This window comes from Meleagris gallopavo, chromosome 1 (genome assembly GCF_905368555.1).
Source record: "Meleagris gallopavo chromosome 1, MGAL_WU_HG_1.1, whole genome shotgun sequence".
Taxonomy (NCBI): domain Eukaryota; kingdom Metazoa; phylum Chordata; class Aves; order Galliformes; family Phasianidae; genus Meleagris; species Meleagris gallopavo.
The window spans coordinates 154,025,032-154,047,684 of NC_139404.1; the positions used below are offsets into that span (position 1 = coordinate 154,025,032).

General features: G+C 38.6%; 1 protein-coding gene across 4 annotated transcripts; it reads right to left on the reverse strand.

Annotated features, from left to right (window-relative positions):
* Positions 1-2,949: 2,949 nt before the first annotated feature.
* On the reverse strand, positions 2,950-22,542 carry BORA (BORA aurora kinase A activator). 4 transcript variants are annotated; one of them, XM_085215747.1, is made up of 13 exons: positions 22,453-22,542; positions 21,739-21,909; positions 20,950-21,056; positions 17,836-17,881; positions 16,120-16,201; positions 13,564-13,626; positions 12,760-12,816; positions 11,384-11,601; positions 10,027-10,180; positions 8,028-8,626; positions 7,686-7,817; positions 5,995-6,172; positions 2,950-4,375 (listed from the first exon to the last, which is right to left on the reverse strand). In XM_085215747.1, the coding sequence occupies exons 2-13, from the start codon at positions 21,892-21,894 to the stop codon at positions 4,287-4,289; spliced, it is 1,881 nt and encodes a 626-aa protein (XP_085071873.1). In that variant the 5' UTR covers positions 21,895-21,909; positions 22,453-22,542; the 3' UTR covers positions 2,950-4,286. The 4 variants fall into 4 exon arrangements, with proteins under 4 accessions (XP_085071873.1, XP_085071872.1, XP_085071874.1 ...); XM_085215746.1 differs by having other exon boundaries at positions 22,193-22,519; XM_085215748.1 differs by lacking the exons at positions 16,120-16,201; positions 17,836-17,881; positions 20,950-21,056; positions 21,739-21,909; positions 22,453-22,542 and adding an exon at positions 13,809-13,905.
* Between the last annotated feature and the right edge of the window lie 111 nt (positions 22,543-22,653).

Here is a 22,653-nt window from a genome sequence, read left to right on the forward strand (position 1 = left end):
ACAAACAATAATCCATTTTAACCGAACCCAACAATTCCAATTCTTGTGGTTCCAGATTGCACTGTTGCAGATGGGTACCCATCCATCCCATCTGTCAACTACCTCGCTCGTATTAAGTGCTGTCCCAAGAACAGAGCTCAGAGTGGGCCATTTGTCTAGGGATTGTCCCACCAAGCATGTCGAGAACGGATTCCCTGGTGGCGCGATTGACAAAGTGTGTCTTGTCCTGTCTTGTTGGCAAGGGTGACTCTCACGTTCTGTTTTGGTTGAGCTGGAATGCAAGTCACTGATGAAAGTGTGGTGATCATGTTACAGCAGATGACAAAAGGGACAGCCATACTCATCATGCTGGTACCCATCTCAGAAATGTTCCTGTTGAAACATAAGCATAACCTTGACCCCAAGTTATCAACGAATAGGGTCCTTCCCATTGGTCAGAGCTCAGACTTTTTTACCATAACCTGTGATTTTACTTTGGCAGGAGTTAAGGTATTACAGCCAAAATGCCTGTAAATTGGAGGGCCTTCTGTTGTCCAGCAATTTAGAAAATTGAGAACATAGCACACTTTAGCTACTCTTTCCTGAGGGGTCATACCCGTGCTCCCCCTTTTTGTTTCAAAGCTTGGCCTTTAATGTACCATGGGCTTGCTGGATAATAACTTGGAGAGTGGGGTATGCCTGTCAGGTGTTGAATACCCCACTGCTGAAGGAAGGAGTGGGTGGTATGGCTACATATTCTGGCCTGTTGTCTGTTTTAATCATTCAAGCGACCCCAAGAGCTGCAAAGGCCGGTAAGAAGTGTTTACAGGCATCTTTTGCCTTTTCTCTTGTATGCACAAATGCAAAAACACAGGTAGAGAAAGTATCAATAGAAACGTGAACCTAACAGAGCTTCCCAAATTCTGGTATGTGTGTGTGACATCTGTCTGCCAAAGCTCTAAGCAGCTCAATCCTCGAGGATTAACTCCTACAGAGGGTGTTGGTGCAACAGTTTGACAGTCTGGACAGGACTGTATGATCTGTCTGGCGTGATCTGTGGTCAGTTGAAAGGCACGCTGTAATTGCCTTTGCATTTTGATAGGATTGGACTTGATCTCTGGAGGTCCCTTCCAGCCCCTACAGTTCAGTGATCCAGTGGTTTTGTGGATGAGAGCATTGAGTGCACCCTCAGTAAGTTTGCAACGTGACACTAAGTAGGTCGGAAGCCCTGCAGAAGGATCTGGACAGGCTGATTCTCTGGGTTGAGGCCAGTGGGATGAAATTCAACAAGACCAAATGCTGGATCCTGCACTTTTGCCACAACTTGCCCAGGCAGTGTTACAGGCTTGGGGCAGAGTGGCTGAAAAACTTCCAGAGGAAACAGGCCTGGGGATATTGGTTGACACTCAGCTGAATGTGAGCCAGCAGTGTGCCCATGTGGCCAAGGCCACCAGCATCCTGGCTTGTATCAGAAATAGTGTTGCCAGCAGGAGAAAGGAGGTGACGGGTCCCCTGTACTACTCAGCTCTGGTGAGGCTGTACCATGTTCAGTTTTGAGCTCCTCACTACAAGAAAGACATTGAGGCCTTGGAACACACCCAGATGAAGCTGGTGAGGGGTCTGGAGAGCACAGACCTTATGAAGAGTGGCTGAGGGAACTGGAATTGTTTAGTTTGGAGAAGAGGAGGCTCAGGGGAGACCTTATTGCTCTCTACAACTCCCTGAAGGGAGGTTATGGTGAGGTGGGGGTCAGCCCCTTCTAATATGTAACTAGAGATAGGACTGGAGTGCATGGCCTCAAGGTGCAACAGGGGATGATCAGGTTGGATATTAGGAATTTCTTCTCAGAAGGAGTGGTCAGGCATTGGAATGAGCTGTCCAGGGAGGTGATAGAGTCACTGTCCCTGGAGGTGTTTAAAGAGAGCAGATGTAGTATTTAGGGACGTGGTTTAACAAGCAATACTGGTGATACGTAGACGGTTGGACTAGATGATCTTGGAGGTCTTTTCCAACCTTAATGATTTTATGATCATTGCTTCCCTCAGACAAACTGCCTTAAATGTAATTGTTTCCATCCTTTTAACTATTATACAGAAATCCACAAGTAAAGGTAAGCACTGCAGTGATTGATCTAGCTTGCACTGCCACAGTGATGGCACGTTGGCACTTTTCCAAAAACCTGAAGTCATGTTAAATCACCTAGCTTTGTAGTCATGAGACACATCAGTGTTGTCTTGTCAGTAGTGAACCAAAGTAATCTTAACAGATACACACCCAGACTCAGTGCAGAACTCCCACCACAGCAACTATGGAGAGATCAAGCTAACGAATGTGGTAGCTATCGAATTCTCCAAGTTTATTGCAGTTGAGCTATCCTCCAGAGCGCCTGGGATTATAGTAGCTTTCCTTCTAGCTCAGCACAGACTTGTTCTACCAATGCCCATTCCTAGCTCATGAGTCAAGAAATTGCAATCCCACATGTTATAGCTTTCCTCCAAGATCTTAACTCATGAGCTGCTGAAGTCAATCACTCTTCAGTAGTTTTCTTAATTAGTAGTCACTTGATAGTATTCACTCAGTTTCCTGAATGCTGTCATTACAGACGATTTCATCAAATTTAAAGCCCATCTTTACAAAGACTTCAGGAGGAGACAATTAAAATGATTAATATTGCAATATTAATAGAAAAACAGCAGATTACAGGACTGTTGTAATCCCACCACCACTATTCTGAAAGACTATTCTGGCTATTTTACAAAGAAAGGCTAGTTCCAGGAAACATACAGCATATTGGATCTATAACTGATTCTGCACTTTGGTTGTAGGACCATATATTATGGTAATTCAAATTAGTTTTGAAATGCATATATTTATAGCAGCTTGCCAACATCCTTGCCTGACGTCTTTCCACTGTTCCCCAGCGTCCCCTACCCAAACAATGCTGCAGGTTATACCAAAGCACTAAACAAGTGAGGTATTGAAGACAAGTCTTTATTCTGTTTTACTACTCAATTTACAACTATTCATGTTATAAAACTCTTGTTAAAAAGCTATTTAATGTAAACAAGGACTGTTTTGTGCAACATGTGCCAACCAATGCATGAAGTACAACTACAGAAACAGAATGGTCAAATGATTTCCATGGTAATTTCTACCGTAGGTTTCTTCTACAAAACAATTATATAAAGCATATATGCAAGTTTTCATAAAAGAATTCCGATCTAACTGAAGTCTGAAACAGGACAGAAGATAACATTTTACTGGGGTAAAGGAATGTCTAATTATTTCACACGTACAACCATTTCTGGTGCTATCTTCCCCTTGCATTTAAGCAAGTACTTAGATGTGGTGCAATCAAGCAGCTTAGTGATTTCTTTCATTTTTGTGTTTTTTTTTAATCTGCAGTTACTCTAAAAATTACCTCTGGTAATAGAACACAGCACTACAAAGAATCACAAGTTTTAATTAAAAGAAAACAAGTCTTAATCATACATACTATACACTTCATAAATGATTATGATATGGACACCCTGCTTCTCACCTATACTGATGTATACTATTATTTTTAGTGATCAGACTTAAAAAAATCCTTTGCACATTCCAAAAATCTACAATTCACCACTCATTATTCTTAAAAATCATCATTAGAAACAGAAAAGACAAGATAATAAATATATTTTAAATTGACAATAAGTTGTCTTGCCTTTGAGCTTCAAACCTTGTCATCTGAGGCTCATTTTGGATGCCCTATTAAATATACTAATTTCCCAGATGTCCAAGTCAATTTTTTATTAAAAAGGAAAAAATCCTCTAGAAGTAATCGATTCAGTGCAGTTCACCTTTTAGCAGGGCACTGCTTCAAGTTTATCAAGCAGTGCACTCGGGACATTAGGTTCAAGTTATTGCTAGGTACGTAGTACAGAAATATTTTGTTGGTTTTTTTTACTTCTATAACAATAAATTGTGTGCTGTGATCACTGGTTAGAAACCTGAAGGTTTTTTTTTTTTTAAATTTTTAATTGGACTGATTATTCATTTTGAAATGTGAGAACTAAAACCAAATACTGTTTAATTGATAGAAATTTCTCTTTTTTTCAGCAACTCTTTACAGTAAAATCATTGATCAAAGTTTTTCAGGAATTGTTCAGTTGATACAATGGCTGCACAGAAGTCCCAATTCTAATACACTGCTTTGTAATGCTATGCAATTTTGTTCATATTGAAAATTTTTAACATTTTTCCAGTCCCCTTGACATTTAGATGTGACCAACTATTTCAGGCTTAGTGTGCCAATAGCCGTGCATTTGTCACTTTGAGACAGGCCTTTCTGTGAGTTGCTGCTCAGAATTGGAAGCAGTATTTCCACCCAGCATCCTGGAATTGCTTATCCTTCCTGCTAGAAGAAACACACACTACTTCAGCTGGAGCAACCACTGGAACATGTTCTGAATAATCCACAAAGATTTACTTCAGAGCACTACAAACGCAGAAATTTCAGTATTTCCCTTACAGTACTTCCCTTTCATTCTCCGTTTTAGTCAGCAGGGCCGGAAGAATGCCATACTTAACAAGAAATTAATTTGAAAATAACCTTTTAAACAAATACAATCCAATTTAACTAAATCTCATTGAGATGATGCAAAAGGAGTTCTCAGCTTCCAGACTTCCTCATTTTATTACTATTGTTCAGTGGTGGCTTTTTTTCCATTGAAGATATCATGAGATTTTTTTTTAAACTCATAGTTTTAGCAGAAATAGACATATCGAAATTACATTTCAAAATACTTATCTAAACATTTTGGTCATTTCCGCAGCAGACAGTACGACTGTGAAACAAATATAAGGGGAAAGTAAAACTACAGTTGTCTGCTGCAATATGAGAAAGGCAGCACCATTCAATTAAGGACATCCTAAGACCACTTAATCTTACTGCACCTTTGTTCCTTTGAAAGGATGCTGGGAGCATCAGTTTGGACACAAGTGTTCTTACGAGACATTAGCTGAGTCTGGTAATCATCTTCAACATCAGTAGAAATGCAATTCTAAAGTAACACAATCATTTAATTGTGAAGTACTGAGTAGTACATCTTAGTTAAGCATTTGGTACAGGTAACTGATGGATGCACACTTTTATGAGTAAGTTGTTTGATTAAAAGGAACAGATTCTGTTTTCCTATAAAGGAATTTCTGCCACGTGTCCTTTTCCTTGATTTCTGTCAAACCAAGAGAAAACCTGCTCAAAGAATGGAAAGGATTCTTTTGACACGAAGCTCATCTTATTACTAAAAACAATTAAGATTTTTAGCTATGGAAAAAAAGGTACATTATTTCTATAACTGTAATGGAGTTTACATGCAGCTGTTCACAAGGAAAACCTGTGAAGGACTAACAGGGCATAAAAATCAAAAGCACCCATTTTAAACAGTTTGCAATCTGTTGTAAAACACACGCATGTTCCTAATGAAAGTCACAGCTGAGTTTAATTTCTTTTTAGATTGAGACTATGATCCCGTTCCCATTTCCCTAGCCCTACTCCAATCACATTTCCATTTCATCTCTATCTGCGTTCTTGGTACCAACAACACACAGTAAATCTGCTAAGGAAGAAAGCAATTCAAATCAAGACTAACACTGCTTACTCTCTCTCCCAAAGAAAAATCTCCTTCGGGTCTGTAGGAGTTTTGTACATTTTGCAGCTCCTTCTTAAAGCTGAAGTTATACCCAGACTTTGAAAACAACAAGCTTCTGCAGTGGTAACGGGTAGGAAAAAACCTCAATGATTTCTTTGTACAGAGCTCAGCTTCCTTGATTTTCAAAACGATCACTTAATAATACCAATAAGTTTTGTTAAAAGTCCTAAAAAATCACATTTGTTAAAAACTCTCCAAATATTAACCAATTTATTATGTTGCCATGAGGAAAAACAAGACAGTTTGTACAATCCAGGCAAATGAGGTCATATATATAAACATTTATTGGATAACACAATTCAAGTTCTCCATCAGAACTACATACCACTCGTGTGAAATCCCTGAATTTGATTTTCATTTTTATGTTTCCAGGTAGAAATGTTGCAGCTTGCATTTTGACAAAATACTGTATGATGCATCTTCACGTTATGGAAACAGGACTGCTTCTCTGGAGATTTTGCTCCCAGCAACTGATTGTCTTTGTGGTTTAAAACAGAACACTCCTAAGGTTTATAAAGAAAAAGTTTACTTTAAAACCATTTTCACAAAAAATCCCCCCAAAAATCAATATCCAAACTTATTACCTGAAATTGTCAAGTTACAGTTAGAAATGGTTGGGCTAAACGATACAGTTTGACAGTTGGACTAGATGATCGTATATGGTCCTTTCCAACATTGCGATTCTATATTCCAAACTCAGTACTTTAGCCTCCCGCCTTCTCCATTTTGAGAAGGAGAAAGGAAGATTGTTCTCTTTGGACAGATCTTTGAGATATACTGTCAGCAAGAACCTCTTTAGACCACATGCAGTGAATGAGCCAGACTGAATTATTTCAGCCAATGATTGCCATATGCTTTGTTTCCTTGCACTCTCTGTGGGTTCTCTGTTTTGAGATTTGAATCAAGCACTTAATGCCATCAAAAATTAATTCTAATCCAAAGTGCAAAGTTGGACTTAATCAGGATCAAGAAATGGAAAGAGTAGCAATGGGAGAAGCCAGTTGCATGGTACACTGATTCTGTACAACAGGTTTCACAGAAGACAGTTGATTTTGAAGGATATATTCACACACATAATTTATACCCAATAGGATGATTAGGTTGATTAGGATAAGACCTCAGAGCTAGCGGGTATTTTTAGATTTTCGACTTAAAAAAATTCATCTGTTCTTCCTGTATGAGCACAGTTATCCAAATCTGAACTGATCAAAATTTAATGTAACTGATCTGTGAGACTCCATCAGTCTACTCTCTACCACAGCAAAGCAGCAGCTATTAGCGGATTGATACAGACTAAATAGGCTTGAGTATTTTTATGACTAGTCACTACAGTATCACTGGTCTCCTCTTCATCAAAGACCATAAATCATGCCAAGCACTTGACCATGAACGAAATTCACAAGACCATAGTTACTAAGTATGAGGAGATGACCTTTGCTTTTGCCTGCAAAGAAACCAGCCTTGCTTCCCAGTCTCTGGAAGAACTTCCCATTGATCACAAGACTAAGAGCTCTGGAGCATTGATAGGCTTTTTTTTTTTTTTTTTTTCCTTTGTAATTAGAAAGGTGAGCCATTACTTGGCTTGTAAGCCACACATTTAAACCCAAGTTTTAAAAACTTGGCAATGGAAGAAAAAAATGTAGCAAGAACAGAAACAAGAATAGAGGAGACTTCAATGCACAGTGCATCATAAACCATAAGCAGCCTCACAGCCTAAGTTTGTGCACAGACCTCAGTTTCCTCTGAAACTTCTTTTGACTTTGTCATAGTATACATTAATTTTATTGCTTTGTATTTTATTACAATATTTGTCCGACTTGTTTTCAACATAATTATTGAAATGATGCAATATTACCATGCTGGGGCTTTTGCTGTTCTTTAGGTATTCTTGTTTTTTTTTGGTTGTTTTTTTCCCACTTAATTCCCTGAGACACTTTCAGGGTCCTTGAAACAATGAAGTAAGGAATGGGTGCATTACATGCAAAGGAAATCACTTCTGTGTAAGTGAACTCCTACCTTTGTTTTAGGAAGTTGAGATTTAGTCTGAAGTGTGTTAGAGTTCACATCATTTTCTCTGCAACTGTTTTCAGCCCCTGCAGTATCCATGATGCTGCTTCCACACGTCTGGGTATTATAGCCGCTGTCCACCTGAAATCAAGAAGCAGAGTTTTAAAATTGTACTCCAGTTTACCACCAATAAAACCCCTCCAATTTTGTAAGTGATGTAATTTGCATCCGATTAACACAACTTAATCCTTGCTATGTTCATTTGGTGTGGAAAAAAATATGCAAGTGAATGGAAGATATTCTGAACATCACATTAAGCTCAGTTTCACAGAGAAGCAAACTTTTTTTTACCTGAATACTACTGTTGTCGCATGGAATTGCACTACTTTCTGCAAGAGGTGACATGCACATGCGAGAGTTTTCTGAAATACTGAAAGTAATCCCTGTCATAAAGCTGGTCATTGGTGCACTGCTACTGCCAATTGTTTCTTTTATCCAAGTGTTCTCTGACACTTCAGCTGCATCAGCCATATCTACCGTATTGTTTTCCTTCAAGCCTTCTATATCCTGATAGGATGACAACCTTTGATGACAAGCTTCCGAATGATCTGGTGTAATAGACACCGTTGCAACGACGAGATGTGTACCAGGTGCAAAGGTATCACCATCTTGCTGACAGAAGTTTATCCCATTATCCATTTCCGGAAAGCGTGCTTCTGCTGGAGAAGCATTTTCCTTGTCCTCATCCTCATCGTGACTTTCAACAGCAAATGGTATTCTAATGACAGAAGTTTGATACTGGGCAGTTCCTCTACATCCTCCAAGCCTCATTGGAGAACAGTTTTTAATAGGAGAACAACCATCTATATAAGGACTTCTTGTACTTGCAGGTGTCATTCTATTTGAGACAGAAGGAATATCTGGAGAACAAAATGCAAGTTTTCTTTGGTCTGTGAATAGTGAAAAACAAAACAAAAAACCAACGTTATTGGATGGACTTACAAGTTATAGTCCTCAAAGCCTTATGCTCCTTACAATAATTATAGCCAGCTATACAGTATTTCACAGAGCACTGCCTCCTTGCTCCAAGGTCTTCAAGAACAATAATCATGGTAAAGGAAACTTTTTTAATCCAAGTTTTATCACTTTTTTTTTTCCTGTTATGTATTTTGCAAGCTATGCCTTGCATTTTCAAACAGTGATGCTCTATTCTGTTGACAATACTGTGTGTACAGGTTGCTTCTATGGCTTTTTCAGAATTAATGAATGTAAACACACACGTTCTACAGGCATGTATAATAAATTTAAGTGGTAATAAAATTGTCAAGAAAAAAAATAAATGGGAAAACACCAATGCAATCCCTATATATAACAAACTGTGCTGAAATATTACAAGGTGAAAGCAAAATCATGCATAAACATGGCCTAAGTCTCTCCAAATAATGGATGAAAGATGAGTGGGGCAGATAATAGGGCAGAAGAAAACAGTGCCATCCAGAGAGACCTTGAGAAACTCGAAAGGTGGGCCCATGTGAACCTAGTGAGGTTCAACAAAGCAAATTGCAAGGTTTTGTGCTTGGGTCAGGGTAATCCCATATGTGCAGACTGGAAGGAGAACCCCTTGAGAGTAGCTTTATGGCAGGGGGGTTGGAACTTCTTCACGGTGAGGGTGACGGAGCACTGGAACAGGCTGCCCAGGGAGGTTGTGGAGTCTCCTTCTCTGGAGATATTCCAGTCTCGCCTGGACGCCTACCTGTGCGGCCTGGTGTAGGGAACCTGCTTTGGCAGGAGGGTTGGTCTCTATAATCTCTAGAAGTCCCTTCCAACCCCTACAATTCTGTGATTCTGATGATCCTTGAGTTTCCTTCCAACCCATGCCATTCTATGATTGCATGATTTTCTAGAGCAGCAACACCAACAGCTGTTGTTTCTTCACTAAAAAAATAATTTTAAACAATCTTGACTGTCACGACTTGAAAACTGAAGCTAAACATTGTCCAATTAAAATGCTTCGGTTTGGGCCAAATAAAAACTGTGACTTGACTAAGTTCAGGTTTAAACCCCCTCTTTTCATTAAATCAATCCCTTACATTTTGTTCATTAGGTCTCTATTCCTTTTTTCAAATAATCTTCCTAGGGAAATGTATCTACTTACAAAAACCAATTGTTTCACACAATTAAGATATTCCACTGCCAAAAAGTAAGTGTGCCATACAGTAGGAGACTGCCGGTGTGCCAAGCTGCGTGCCTTTCTGACTCTGAATGGAAAGGCAAATTCCAGAGCAGAACTGCTTTAATAATCAAATTATGTAAATCAAGAAAGAATAATACATATACAAGAAAACCATACCTGACAGTGGTGTATGTCTTATGTGAAAAGCAATGGGTGAAAAAGTAGGAGAACCATTACGTGCAGGAGACCCTTCTGGAAATGAGGGACTGGTAATACTTCCCAGACTGTAAGTCCTTGCTCCTCCCTGGATAGGGCTGGATGAAAACTGACCCTTTAAAAAAAGTATATCTTCATAATGTAGACTTAGACTGACATGCATAACAATCTCTCTAATTTAAAAAATTATTATGGCAGTACTGAGGAAATCTAATCTTACAAGAAGACAATCTGTCTACCATTAGCTTAGATACTCCAATTGCAACTTTTCACTTTATGCCAAATAAATTGTCACATTACATCAACTAAGGTAGTTTGTAAATACAGTGGATATTACTAATGAGCAGCCTAAACAGTACTTAATTCTTTGCATAGTCGATTACATCTCACTCGTACCATGATAGATGAAACCTGACCACTATTTATATTTAATGGAATCAATTTGAATTACTTATTGCACAAGCAGATAAAGTTTTCCTCAAGAAGGAAAAAAAAAAAGGGAAAAAAAAAAAAAAGAGATCTTGCTTAAGAGAGTATGGTGCAAAAAAGAATCTCCAAACAGCATAACTGTGTTGTAGGAATACATTACCAGTTTTCCCTAATACAGACTTCTTTTGAGCCCTACTCTTGTTAGGATTGTGTTTTTCCCATACACGCTTCGTCTTCCAAACAGATGAAGCCATACCACCTAAAACAGCTTAGCTGTGCTATGGTTACCTCGATGTAGGATTCACTTAATTTAAGAAACAGACATTATGTTTTGTGTTGTAATATTTATCTATTTATCTGAATTCACTGGTCAATAGAGAGGGGAAAAGAGCATATCTAGCACTGCATTCAGAGACCTATTCATATGACAAGTTATTTCTTCCACCACAAATGTTTATGGGGTACAAGGGATATAATTATATCCCTGTTCATATCAGTTAATATTTTAGACAGAGTTCATTGATTTAAATAGGTATTTTTTCCATGTAAATGTATCTTATGAACGAGCAGTTCAGTAGTTTATGTACCAAATCCTACATAATTTTCATAGCAGAAGGAAGTTAAAACATAATCCCTTCTATAGAGAATAGTAGCACACCATCATATCTTTTTTATAATTAAAAATTAGTTGCATTCTCTCAAAATTGTTGCTCATATAAATTGTTCCAAAAATGTAATTAAAAAACATTGGCCTGATACTTAATCTCCTATAAAGCTTACTACAGAAATATGATTGTCTTGAGTTTGTCAGAAAATAGAATTGGTACAGCCTGCGGTAAAGAGTTTGTGCCAATGAAGTCACCTCCCATCTATCCCCCATCTGACTTACTGAACTAGATGTTTCCAAGGGACTTCTGCACCGAACTGGAGATATATCTATTGAGCAAAGCACTCCAAGTGGCTGACTACTGCATGGATTATGCAGAGAAGGGGTCACACATTCAGACATATTTCCATTTTCTTCCAAAAACAGCTTTCTTCTGAGTGATGAAGAGCTCAGATTTTCCTGAGACTGATCTGCAAATTCGTCAGTTCTAAAATATTCGCCTAGAAATGAAGAGAAGGCAATTGTTTCCAATAAGGATGGAAGAAAAACTTCCACTGTGGAGGCATACATTGCAAAAGTAAAACATACAATTCAATTTACCAATACAGCAAGAAATTAAATCTAGGGACCTTTTGCAAACGAACATTTGTTACCATACAACAAATCCACTGTCTATCATAGTTCCATTTCTGACTATCATCTTTAATGTTTTAACTTGGAAGAATAGGTTGTTATACTGTATAAGACAAGACCCTTTTTCAAGTCTCTCAGATACGCTTTGATGGTCACAGACTCAACTTGAAGATAAAGCAGTTAATAGTTTACAACAGAAGATCGTATCAACAAAACTCATTCAAGCACCTTGCTCTATTCTAATTGTTTTTTTCTTGTAAGAGAAGTTGTCATGAATTAATAATCTACTCACTGATGGAAGCATTTGTTAAGATCTAACACTAAAGTACTTTGTATAGTTCTGTTAAATAAGTTTGTAACACAACCTCAAATAATTTAACTGGCACATACAGGATGGTGAACTTCAGTACTGGGAGAGAAGCATGCAGCCAAACACCTCTGAACTGCCTATTCACATACACAAACTGTAAGCACAGGCCTTTCCTGTCCTCTTTCCTGCATGAGAATCCAACAGCAATCGCTTGAGATAATAGTTATAATCAGTCTGTTAATTCTGTAGTCTCCCTCTCTCCTCAGGGATCATGGCATTTTTGCCACCATGTAACTTCCAGTCACCTCCATGGATATATTGAAAGGCACAGAATTACAGCATAGATTTGCCCAAGGCCAGGCTAGGCTAGGAGCCTCATTGACAGCAAGCTGTGAGTAAATCAGCTCTGCAAAGATAAGTAACCCCCTACTTGAAGGGGAAAAAAAAGTTTTTCTGCTTGGTAACTTTCTTGTATTTGATGTTTTTACTGTTTTCCCAATTGACCTCCATATCACTCCACTCTCACCTTTATGCCTGCACTCTAATCATGTGAACTTCCTTAGGCATCCCAAGCAATATGCAGTAACTGACTACTTTTAAAACCACTTAACATTCCGTTAAAATTCTCATTCGTACATTAAGCAAAAACAAGACAAAAATACATCTTCTATTTAGATATCTATAATTAAATTTAGAAATTGTAACACATACATACCTAGGATTTTCTCTAAATTAAAATCTACCGGCAAAGACAGTACTGTCTGACAAGCAGCTGCAATGAATAAAAACAACAAAATTAGCTTACAGTGAACTTTCAGTAAAACTGAAGAAACAAAAATTTGCTTTTAAATTGCACTGTGATAGAGCTATTTAGAAGTTACAGCTGCAATAAGAAAAACTGTTAATTAAGGCTAGGATTCTGATTTGTCAATGCTATACACAGCATATTCAGGCCTACAGATAAAATAGAGGGCTGCAGCATAGAGGCCTCTAGAGAGAGATGCTTAACTGAAAAAAGAACTCTGATGAAAGGCAGGATTGAAAATGAACTGGGAGAAAGATCAAAATACCCTGGAGAAAAAACTGCTTATCTAAAATGAAATAGCAGAAATCTTAAGACATCTTTTAAACTATTTATTTGGCAGAGAGAATAACCAAGATTCTGTTACTCAAAACAATTCAACACATTAAAGACTTCTTAAAACTGTAATTTCCCCGTAAACCCAAAGCTTATATTCAATATTTTTAATTCAGAATATAGCCTATATATTTGGACTTGGGAAAAAATGCATTCTACAGAGGATTTTTTTTTTAACTTCTGGAAAAAAATATATCTAAACAACATAACTAAGTTACTATAGGAAACAGAAGAGTCAGTAGCAATATACAATTCAAGAATAGTTATTTCTACATGAATATTAACAAAAAAAATTGATTCCCCTTTTCAAATTAAGTAGTCCTAAAAAAGAGGTTATTACACTTCAAAGAAAACTGCAATCAGACAACACTTTTTACTCACCATTGCTTTTCCCAGGCAAAGTTAGTTGTCTTCCAATTGGAGAAATGTTATTTAGATCTATGGCTGTAAAACAGGTAAGAAATTTAAGCATAAATTGCATATAGCTTTGAAACATTGCAGCATTAAGTTAGTGTACTTGATACAGTAGTTGTGTAGTTTATATAGTTGGATTAAGGCTTAGGAGAGATTAGAAAGGAATGCTAAAGAAAAGTTGGAATTATAACTGATTAACAGAATTCCAGCACCTTTCTGGAAGCTTTGTGAAGGAGCATCACTTTGCCCAAAACTTTGTCCACTCCTCTACCTTGGATAGGCTGTTTTCACGCAAACAGATCTGCAGAAAATCATGTAGTCTGGACTTGAAGACAAAAATGAACAATCTACCACTCCATCCTTTGTATACAGCTGAGGAACATTCAAACATTTTGTTTTATCACTCACTTTCCTATGTTTAAGATTGTGCCCTGTGTCCTTTAATCAGTAATTAGTTATTTGAAAATTGACAAAAATACACCATACAGAAGTTGTATAGACTTGACAAAATATCCTAACAGTTTATCCTTAGTCAAAACTTGCAAAAAAAAAAAAAAAAAAAAAGTTAAGAATTTTCTGTCAAATACTACTTCATAGCCAACACTTGTCCAGCTTCTCATTTGCTCAGTACACAATCTGTAGGTTATGTATACATTAATACTAAAACCAAGTAACAGCATAAATTGAATAAGTTTAGTAAACTCTAGAATACTACATACACAGACAGTGAGAAAGCAGAGCACCAAGAGGACAACAGGATTTAACATGTCAAATAAAGCTATAAAGAAATTGAACTCTGTTCCCGTGTATTTATACTGATGGGAAAGCAGACAGAATATGAGAGATGGTGGATGACCTGGGGAACTACAAGCCGTTGAGTCTCACCGCTGTGCCTTGGGAAGATCATGAAGCAGATCCTCCTAGAAGCTATGTTAAGGCATATATGAAATAAAGAGGTGATCCAAGACAGCCAGCATGGCTTCACCACAGGCAGATCGTGCCTGACCAATCTGGTGGTATTCTATGATGGAGTGACAGCATCAGAGGACAGGGGAAGATAGTCCACCTAACTGTCATCTACCTGGACTTCTGCAAAGCCTTTGACATGGTCCCTCACCTCATCCTTCTCTCTAAATTGAAGAGGTGTGGATTTGAAGAATGGACTGTTCGATGGATGAGGAATTGGCTGGCCAAAGGGTTGTGATCAATGGTTCTGTGTCAGGGTGGAGGCCAGTCAAAAGAGGTGTCCCTCAGGGGTTGGTCTTGGGACTGGTGCTCTTCAGCATCTTCATCAGCGACACAAATGATGGCATCAAGTGCACCCTCAGCAAGTTTGTGGATGACACCAAGCTGAGCGGTGCAGTTGATACATTGGAAGAAAGGGAATACCTGGACAGACTGGAGAAGTGGGCCCATGAAAACCTAATGAGCTTCAATAAGGCCAAGCGCAGGGTGCTGCACTTGGGTTGGGGCAATCCCAGTTATATATACAAACTTGGGGAAGATCTCCTTGAGAGCAGCCCTGCAGAGAAGGACTTGAGGGTTCTGGTGAAGAAGAAGGTGCACAAGCCGGCAGTGTGCGCTTGCAGCCCAGAAGAGGAACTGTGTTCTGAGCTGCATTACAAAAGGGGTGGCCAGCAGGGAGAGGGAGGTGATTGTCCCCCCCCTACTCGGCTCTTGTGAGGCCCCATCTGGAGTACTGTATCTAGGCCTGGGGCTCCCAGTGGAGCTCTTGGAGCGGGTCCAGAGGAGAGCCACTGAGATGATCAGAGGGCTGGGGCACCTCTCCTATGAGAAAGGTTGAAGGAACTGGGCTTGTTTAGCTTGGAGAAGAGACGGCTCTGGGAGACCTCATTGTGGTCTTCCAATAGTTGAAAGGGAGCATATAAACAGGAAGAGGAATGGCTGTTTACAAGGGTGGATAGTGATAGGACAAGGGGGGATGATTTTAAATTGAGATAGGGGAGGTTTAGGTTAGATATTAGGAGGAATTTTTTCACACAGAGCGTGGTGACACACTGGAACAAGTTGCCCAAGGAGGTTGTGGATGCTCCATTCCTGGAGGCATTCAAGGACAGGCTGGATGTGGCTCTGGGCAGCCTGGTCTAATGGTTGGCAACCCTGTACATAGCAGGGGGGTTGAATCCAGATGATCATTATGTTCTTTTTCAACCCAGGCCATTCTATAAAGAAAAAAAGAATGAGACAGAAGAGCTGTCTATTCTCAATATTAGCTCATCAATGTTATGTCTCTCTGAAGCTGGGTGAAGAAAGGTTAGAACAGGAAACAAAGAATTAAGAACAGGATCTCAAAAAGCAAATCAGAAAAAAATATGTAAGATTCTGGATTAATAAATGATATTCAAAATAAGAAAGCACTTGGAAAGAACTGCTAGAAATCCATTAGTTGCACCATGTCTTAGCAGTGCTTCTGGAAATTTAAATTGAGATTGGAAAAAAAGAGTACTGAATAATTTTTCCCAATGCTGGATAACTTTGAGTGGACAGATGAAAGCTACTTACATTTTGTTGAATTAAACTGTGAAACTTGCTTGTCTTCATGTTCAGTCCAAGGAGAAGGAACTATGAGACTCTTTGTGAAAAACTAGATCAGAAAAAACATACTAACATTTTTAAGAATTATGAACTCCAAACTGACATTTAGATTAGTATTTTGAATAAGAAAAAAATATGGCATATCTTTTACTACTCACAAACCTGTACTTATGAATTTTAACTCTGCCTTCCCCAAAACCCATAATGCAGTTTTCTCTTATATCTGAAATGTCATTATTTCAGGTCCATAAAAGTTAAAGAACAACAATCTGAAAAAACCCTCATGTTCTGTAAGGTATATAAATTGTATGAAATGAAATGAAAATTGTATATAATTCACTTAATTTCATTTAATACTAATTACTCATCCAAAAATGCAAATGATCTCTATAGCACTTACTGCACACTACCATCCTTGCAGAGTAATTTAGCACAATTCTTCTCAAATTTCAGTTTGAAAAATGGTTGTACTTTAATAATTAGACTATTTTGAAGAAGTACTGAAGGGATTCTGCATTAACAACAGAAAAAGAGAATGACCAAGGCTTTTTGGCAATATTTTAAATGCGTTTGGATAAATGAGCTAACAGTGAAATATGTATGAACACTGTCCTTCAGAGTTTGTTTTTTTTACTTTTTTTTTTTTTTTTTTTTCAAACTAGAAACCATACCTGCTGTCACAGCTACAATGTAGAATGCTCAGATGTTAAAGACAGGAGCACTACTATACAGCTTCAAGAAACACATGGCAAGTTCTGTTCTCACAACAGAAGCTAGTCTTAAAACAAGAAAACTGAGCTTGAAAGATGCAGCTAGCTACCCAAGGTATGAATGTAATCCATCAGAGACAGGGTTGCAGGCTGTTCTTACAATGAATCCTTTTTAAATGCAAATTTAGAGTAGGTTAGGAAATACAGCTTCTCCAAAAGAGGGGTCAAGCGCTGGAATGGGCCGCACAGGGAGGTGGTGGAGTCACAGACCCTGGAAGTGTTCAAGGAACGTTTAAGATGTTGTAATGAGGGACATGGTTTAGTGAGAATTATTGGTGATAGGTGGTCAGTTGCACTGGATGATCTTGGAGGTCTTTTCCAACCTTGGTGACTCTATGATTCTGTAAGTATCTTAGACATAAGCCAACTACAAAGCATCTTTACAGAATCATAAAACAGACAGATAAAGTCACCAACCTTCTGCTACACTACACTTTTTTTTTTTTTTTTTAAAGCAGGAAAAGAATCATAAACTATCCAACATTAACAATTCCTGGAGGGGGAAAAAAAAACAAAAAACAAAAACAAAAAACAAACAAACAAAAAAAACCAAAAAAAAAACAAAAAAAAACAACCACACCAATCAACCATTATTTTAACCTCAAGTTAAAATTATTTCTGGGTTACCTTACAGCTACATTCCCCTTAGCTTATCAACACAAAAGATACAAAATATACTATTTACACCTAAAGGCATGTAAAAGAAGACAAAAAGCAAAAGAGCATTCCAACTATAGAGCTGCAAGGGATTTGGATGCAAAAATTACTTTCTTACCACTCAGTAAAACACTGTAGGCCTCTGGACTTTGAAGTTCTAGGATCAACATGATTTTTTTTTTTTTTTTTTTTTTTTTTTTTTAAGGCATACAGCTAAAATAAACCAATGATTTTTAAGTACAGAAAGCTTTATTACCTCCTCAATGGCTTTCTGCCTCCTCTCTTCTGTCTCCTTATCAATTCTAAGGAAAAACAACAACAAAAAGCTAACTAAATTACTGAAAATCACAAATGCAAAAAAAAAAAAGAAAGTTCAACCATGTTTGTAGACTGAAAGGTGATTACAGCGAGAGCAGGGCTGGTCTCTTCTCACTGGTGACAGGTGACAGATGAGGAGAAATGGCCTTAAGCTGTGCCGGTGGAGGGTTAGGTTGGATGTCAGGAAACACTTCTTTACAGAAAGGGTTGTGAAGCACTGGAATAGGCTCCCCAGGGGGTGGATGAGTCACCATCCCTGGATGTGTTTAAAAACCATCTGGATGTGGTGCTCAGGGACATGATTTAGCAGAGGGTTGTTAGAGTTAGGGTAGTTTGGTTAGGTTGTGGTTAGACTCAATGATCTTTAAGGTTTTTTCCTACCTGAGTGATTCTATGATTCCATGATTTGAGAAAAACATGATAAATAAAATTTAACCCCATCTTAAAATATTTTACAGTTACAAGCAATGAATTCATACCATAAACTTAGAAACAGACAAGCACTTTTCAGTTACTTCAATGATTTTGAAAAAGATGTATATAATTCCTAAGTACAGATTCACTTCCCTATTTACTCCTTGCACTAGCAAGCTTTTTATCAGAACACAAAGTCAATAATAATTGATTTTCCAAAATAAACCATCTAGTTAAGTTCAGATTCAGATGAATACCTTTTACTGCTAAGGTTACCATGAAAGTAGGCTTACAAAATCAAAAGAATTTATAAGATGTTTGCATTCTCAAATTCCCGAGACAGCCTACTTTCCCAGCAGAGTTCCCCCTTTCAATTGGCTATACTGCCATATTTTCTCTGGCTCAAGAACAAAACATTATATTTCAATTTGAATCAGCTCACAGATTCCCTTGAACACCTTTGCAAAAAAATAACAATTAAATGAAAGTAGAGAAGTCTGAATTACAAAATAACTTTTCTTTAGAAAAAAAGTTGTATTTACTTCAGCCATCTCCAAATGATGTGTTACGTTCTACATTTCTACTTTCTTTAATTGTCACATTCAAATCTTACTTCTAGGGTATTTTTTACTAAGCTTCAAAAAGATTACAACGTTCATAATCTTAGGAAGATTAATCACATAATACTTTCATGCATAATTCCCTGAGTACATCACTTTAGAAATCAGTCAGATAACAGACATTATTTGCCACACAAACTTGTACAAGTGTACCTGTACATAAAATTTCTCATAGCCCTCCTTGATGGGAATTGGACTTTGAACAGATCTGCAATACTTTGAAATGCTATCTTCAGTTACGTTGGATGATGCTGAAGACACTATGACAGTTCAATGAAGACACTTGCCCCAAGTTTCACTATCATACTAAAAGAACATGCATACAATCATTGTTTATGCACAGTGGATCATGATTAATAAGTGTCTCTTCAAGCCAGATTCCAAAGGAGAAACAGTGAAACTGGGAATACCATCTCCTACTAGAAGTGCTGACTAGTGCAGCAGGTGGGATACATTTTCTTTAGTGCATAACTCCAGAAAAATAAAACGAAAATGCCATTGTGTATTCAGCAGGAATAATATTGAGCCAGACTCACACACAACTTTGAGCAACAGAGCACTTGCAACCATGACATGCAGCACACAAGACAGTATAGATTTTTCCTTTTAAAGTAATAATTTCCTTTTAAAGTAATATTTAAAATATAATTACTTATCATCATACAAAAACATTTGATTTTTAAGAATAGAATTTAAGAAGGAAAGTTCCTGTACAGGACCGTGTCACATTAATTATCAGACAATTACTGATATACCTGTTACTTTTCTCTGACAGAAAAAAGTGCTTCTAATCATTTTACAAACAGTGCAGTAGGCATACAGCATAGATGGTCAGTTCATGAAGACAGTAATATTGCAAAAATCTAAGTCTACACATGATGCACATTCAGACTTTGCAAACACTCTGAAGCTTTCACACTGCTGCTACCCAATGTCTCCATTACATAATGGAGAACTAAAAAACATTCACCAAATTCCTTATGTTTGTGATTGTTTGCAACTGTTCACAAGCATTATTAAAATCAAGCATACAGTCTGTGCAACATTACACAGGTTTCAAGAAGTCAATTCTTTCATCTGGCAAGTTTAATGCCAAGAGCTGTGTTTATGACACTCTTTAGTTTCCATAAAGCAGTACTTATGCTACATACAAAAGTGAGTTGTCATACAGTTTTATACGCTTAGACCTCTATGCATACAATCACGTACTCAGGAACAACCTCCTCTGTCTGTATGACACTGCAATAGGCAGCTATGGCCACACCACATCTAGACAGACTGAAAAACATCGCAGCGAGCATGAAGCAATGGGACAGACTGAAAGGACCCACTGAGACAACACATGTTTATGTCTATTGGCCACAGCACTAACCATCACTTGAACTGTCACCTTAGCCATGTTAGTGTCAAATACAATCCCTCAGTAAGATCCATGACTACTAGCAAGCCTGTTTTACTTCAGTCATTTGTTGTACCCACAGGAAGACTCAAAGAAAGGAAAGTTGAGATAAAGATCCCCAAATTACTTTATGCAACTAGTAGTCTTCTCCTCAAAGAGAGCGAGATTATTGGTCTTTCCTCCTTCACATTAATTCCAGTCTGTACCTTTCAAAGAGTACTGCCTTTGCCAGCTCTATCCTTCTGCAGGAGTCCCAAAGACACTTATGCTTCAAAGGTCCCAATACTGTACACTCCAAGAAGATAAATAGTGTTGTGACAGGAAGCAGGAGAGATAGCCAACAACAGTTATTGGCAAGGCATTTTTCTTGCTTCTGCTGACTGCTGTATCTGGCTGTCCTCTGAACTGCAATCAGAGAGGATCTGCAGTTCTTAAAATGAAGAAACAGCACCCAGAAGTGGCCTTATCTAAATATTATATTCACATCAGGAACAAGAGCATGTATGTTGAAAAACTTGAATGAAATGTTTTTAACGATGTGAGAAATATCACTAAAGCAAATGAACAGTGTTCTGTTATTCAAGCTAAGTTAACAGAATAAAAACAGATGATAAGTTACCTAGCGTGACTCAAATACACTGCTTGGCGTCGGATATCTTCTGAGTCAATTTCCACAGGATTTATTAAAGCAAGCTGATCAATAGACCATCTAAATTTTCCTGGTGTCTAAAAAAAAGAAATGAACATATGAATACTTGCTGATCTAGAAATATTTTTTAAAAAAAGCAGCTAAATCAGGCTTTTTTGTCTTGATGGTGGAATTAAAGTAATTATGAGATAATATTAAGTGAAAGACTACTAACAATTACTAACCGAGGTGTCATGTTATTCCCTCTCCATTTCTGAGGACAGGCCCACTAAAGATCTGAAACATGTGATAAAGTTTAGTAGCTTCTCGATGGTCACAGTGAAAACTGTGGATCCCTGAAAGCACTTCAATCATCATCCAAGCCACGATAGTATAGCAACCTTCCTTTTACTTTACATTTCATGGGAGACATAGGACAGCCTATAAGCAGAACACAGAGACTCTGAGGCACTGTCAGGTATAGGTCATAAAATCCAGTTTGGGAATAAAGCAGTGTAATTTATGTAACACTTTAGTACAAAATACTGAGCAAGTAGCATTTAGAAAAACAATCTAGCAAAACACTCTTCCTAGTTTCATTATCAAGAAGGTGGGAAGACCAAATTACAGTGTTAGCATTAAATGAAGCATATTGAGGTAACTGAAAGAACCACAAAATGCCTCAAGTTCTTTGGGTTTGTATACTATACATCAAATAAATGCACTGTGTTACGTGTTTTGAAATATTAGCACTGCATACAACGGAAGATGAGATCTTACAGATGAAGACTTTGTTGATTTGAAGACGGAAGGACTGGAAACAATCTGCTCCTGAAGAGTGCAGTAATCATTGGGACTTTCGAAAGGATTCAGGACTGTGACTCGCCCAGGAGTTTCGGGGCTGATCTGCATTCGGGCTTCTTCCATATCGCCCATAGCAGTGCGATGTGCCTGGGGAAGAGAAAGAGGGAAATGCGAGGGGAGGAAAACGTCATTCTGACTTGTCAGGGTCATCCTAAACATTTCAGCAAATGACCGATCACTCAGAAGAAACAGAAAACTCATAACGGCAAAGCAGACTTTGGCTTGGGTGAGTGAGAAGCCGATAAACGAGACTGGCACAAAGACAAAACTTAAAAAATGAAGCCAAAGGGAACGAGGTACTGAAAACGCGATTGAAACAGAAACCGGCAGGGAGAAAATCAATCGCGTTCCCGCCCGGCAGTTCGCGTACCGAACGGCGGCACTGTGGGGCCTCAGAGACGAGGAGCTGTCAGCAGCAGCCGAGGTGACCCGCAGCGATAAGGCCCCGCACTCCTCGTAGGCCAAGGAGCGCACACAGCAGGGAGCGGAAGGCCGGAGTCGCGTGTCCACGGGACGGCCGCACCAACGGCCGCGCCCCTGCTCCTCAGGCCCGGCCAGCCCCGCTAACTGCATCAACACCGCACCAACACCGCGCCGCCGCTGCCGAGCCGCCGCGACACTCGCTCATACCCGACTTCAATCTAAACCGCCCGCCTCCGCTGCGCCGGGCGGCTCTTTAACCACTCCCGCCCCTTCCCGGATTCTACCCAATCAACGCGCGTCGCGGTCGCCGTCGAACCAATCGTAGGCTCCCCTCCGCTCACGAACGGGCCAATCGCTCGGAGAGCCGCTGCACAAATTCGAACGTAAGCCCACCCCTTGCCTTCCTGC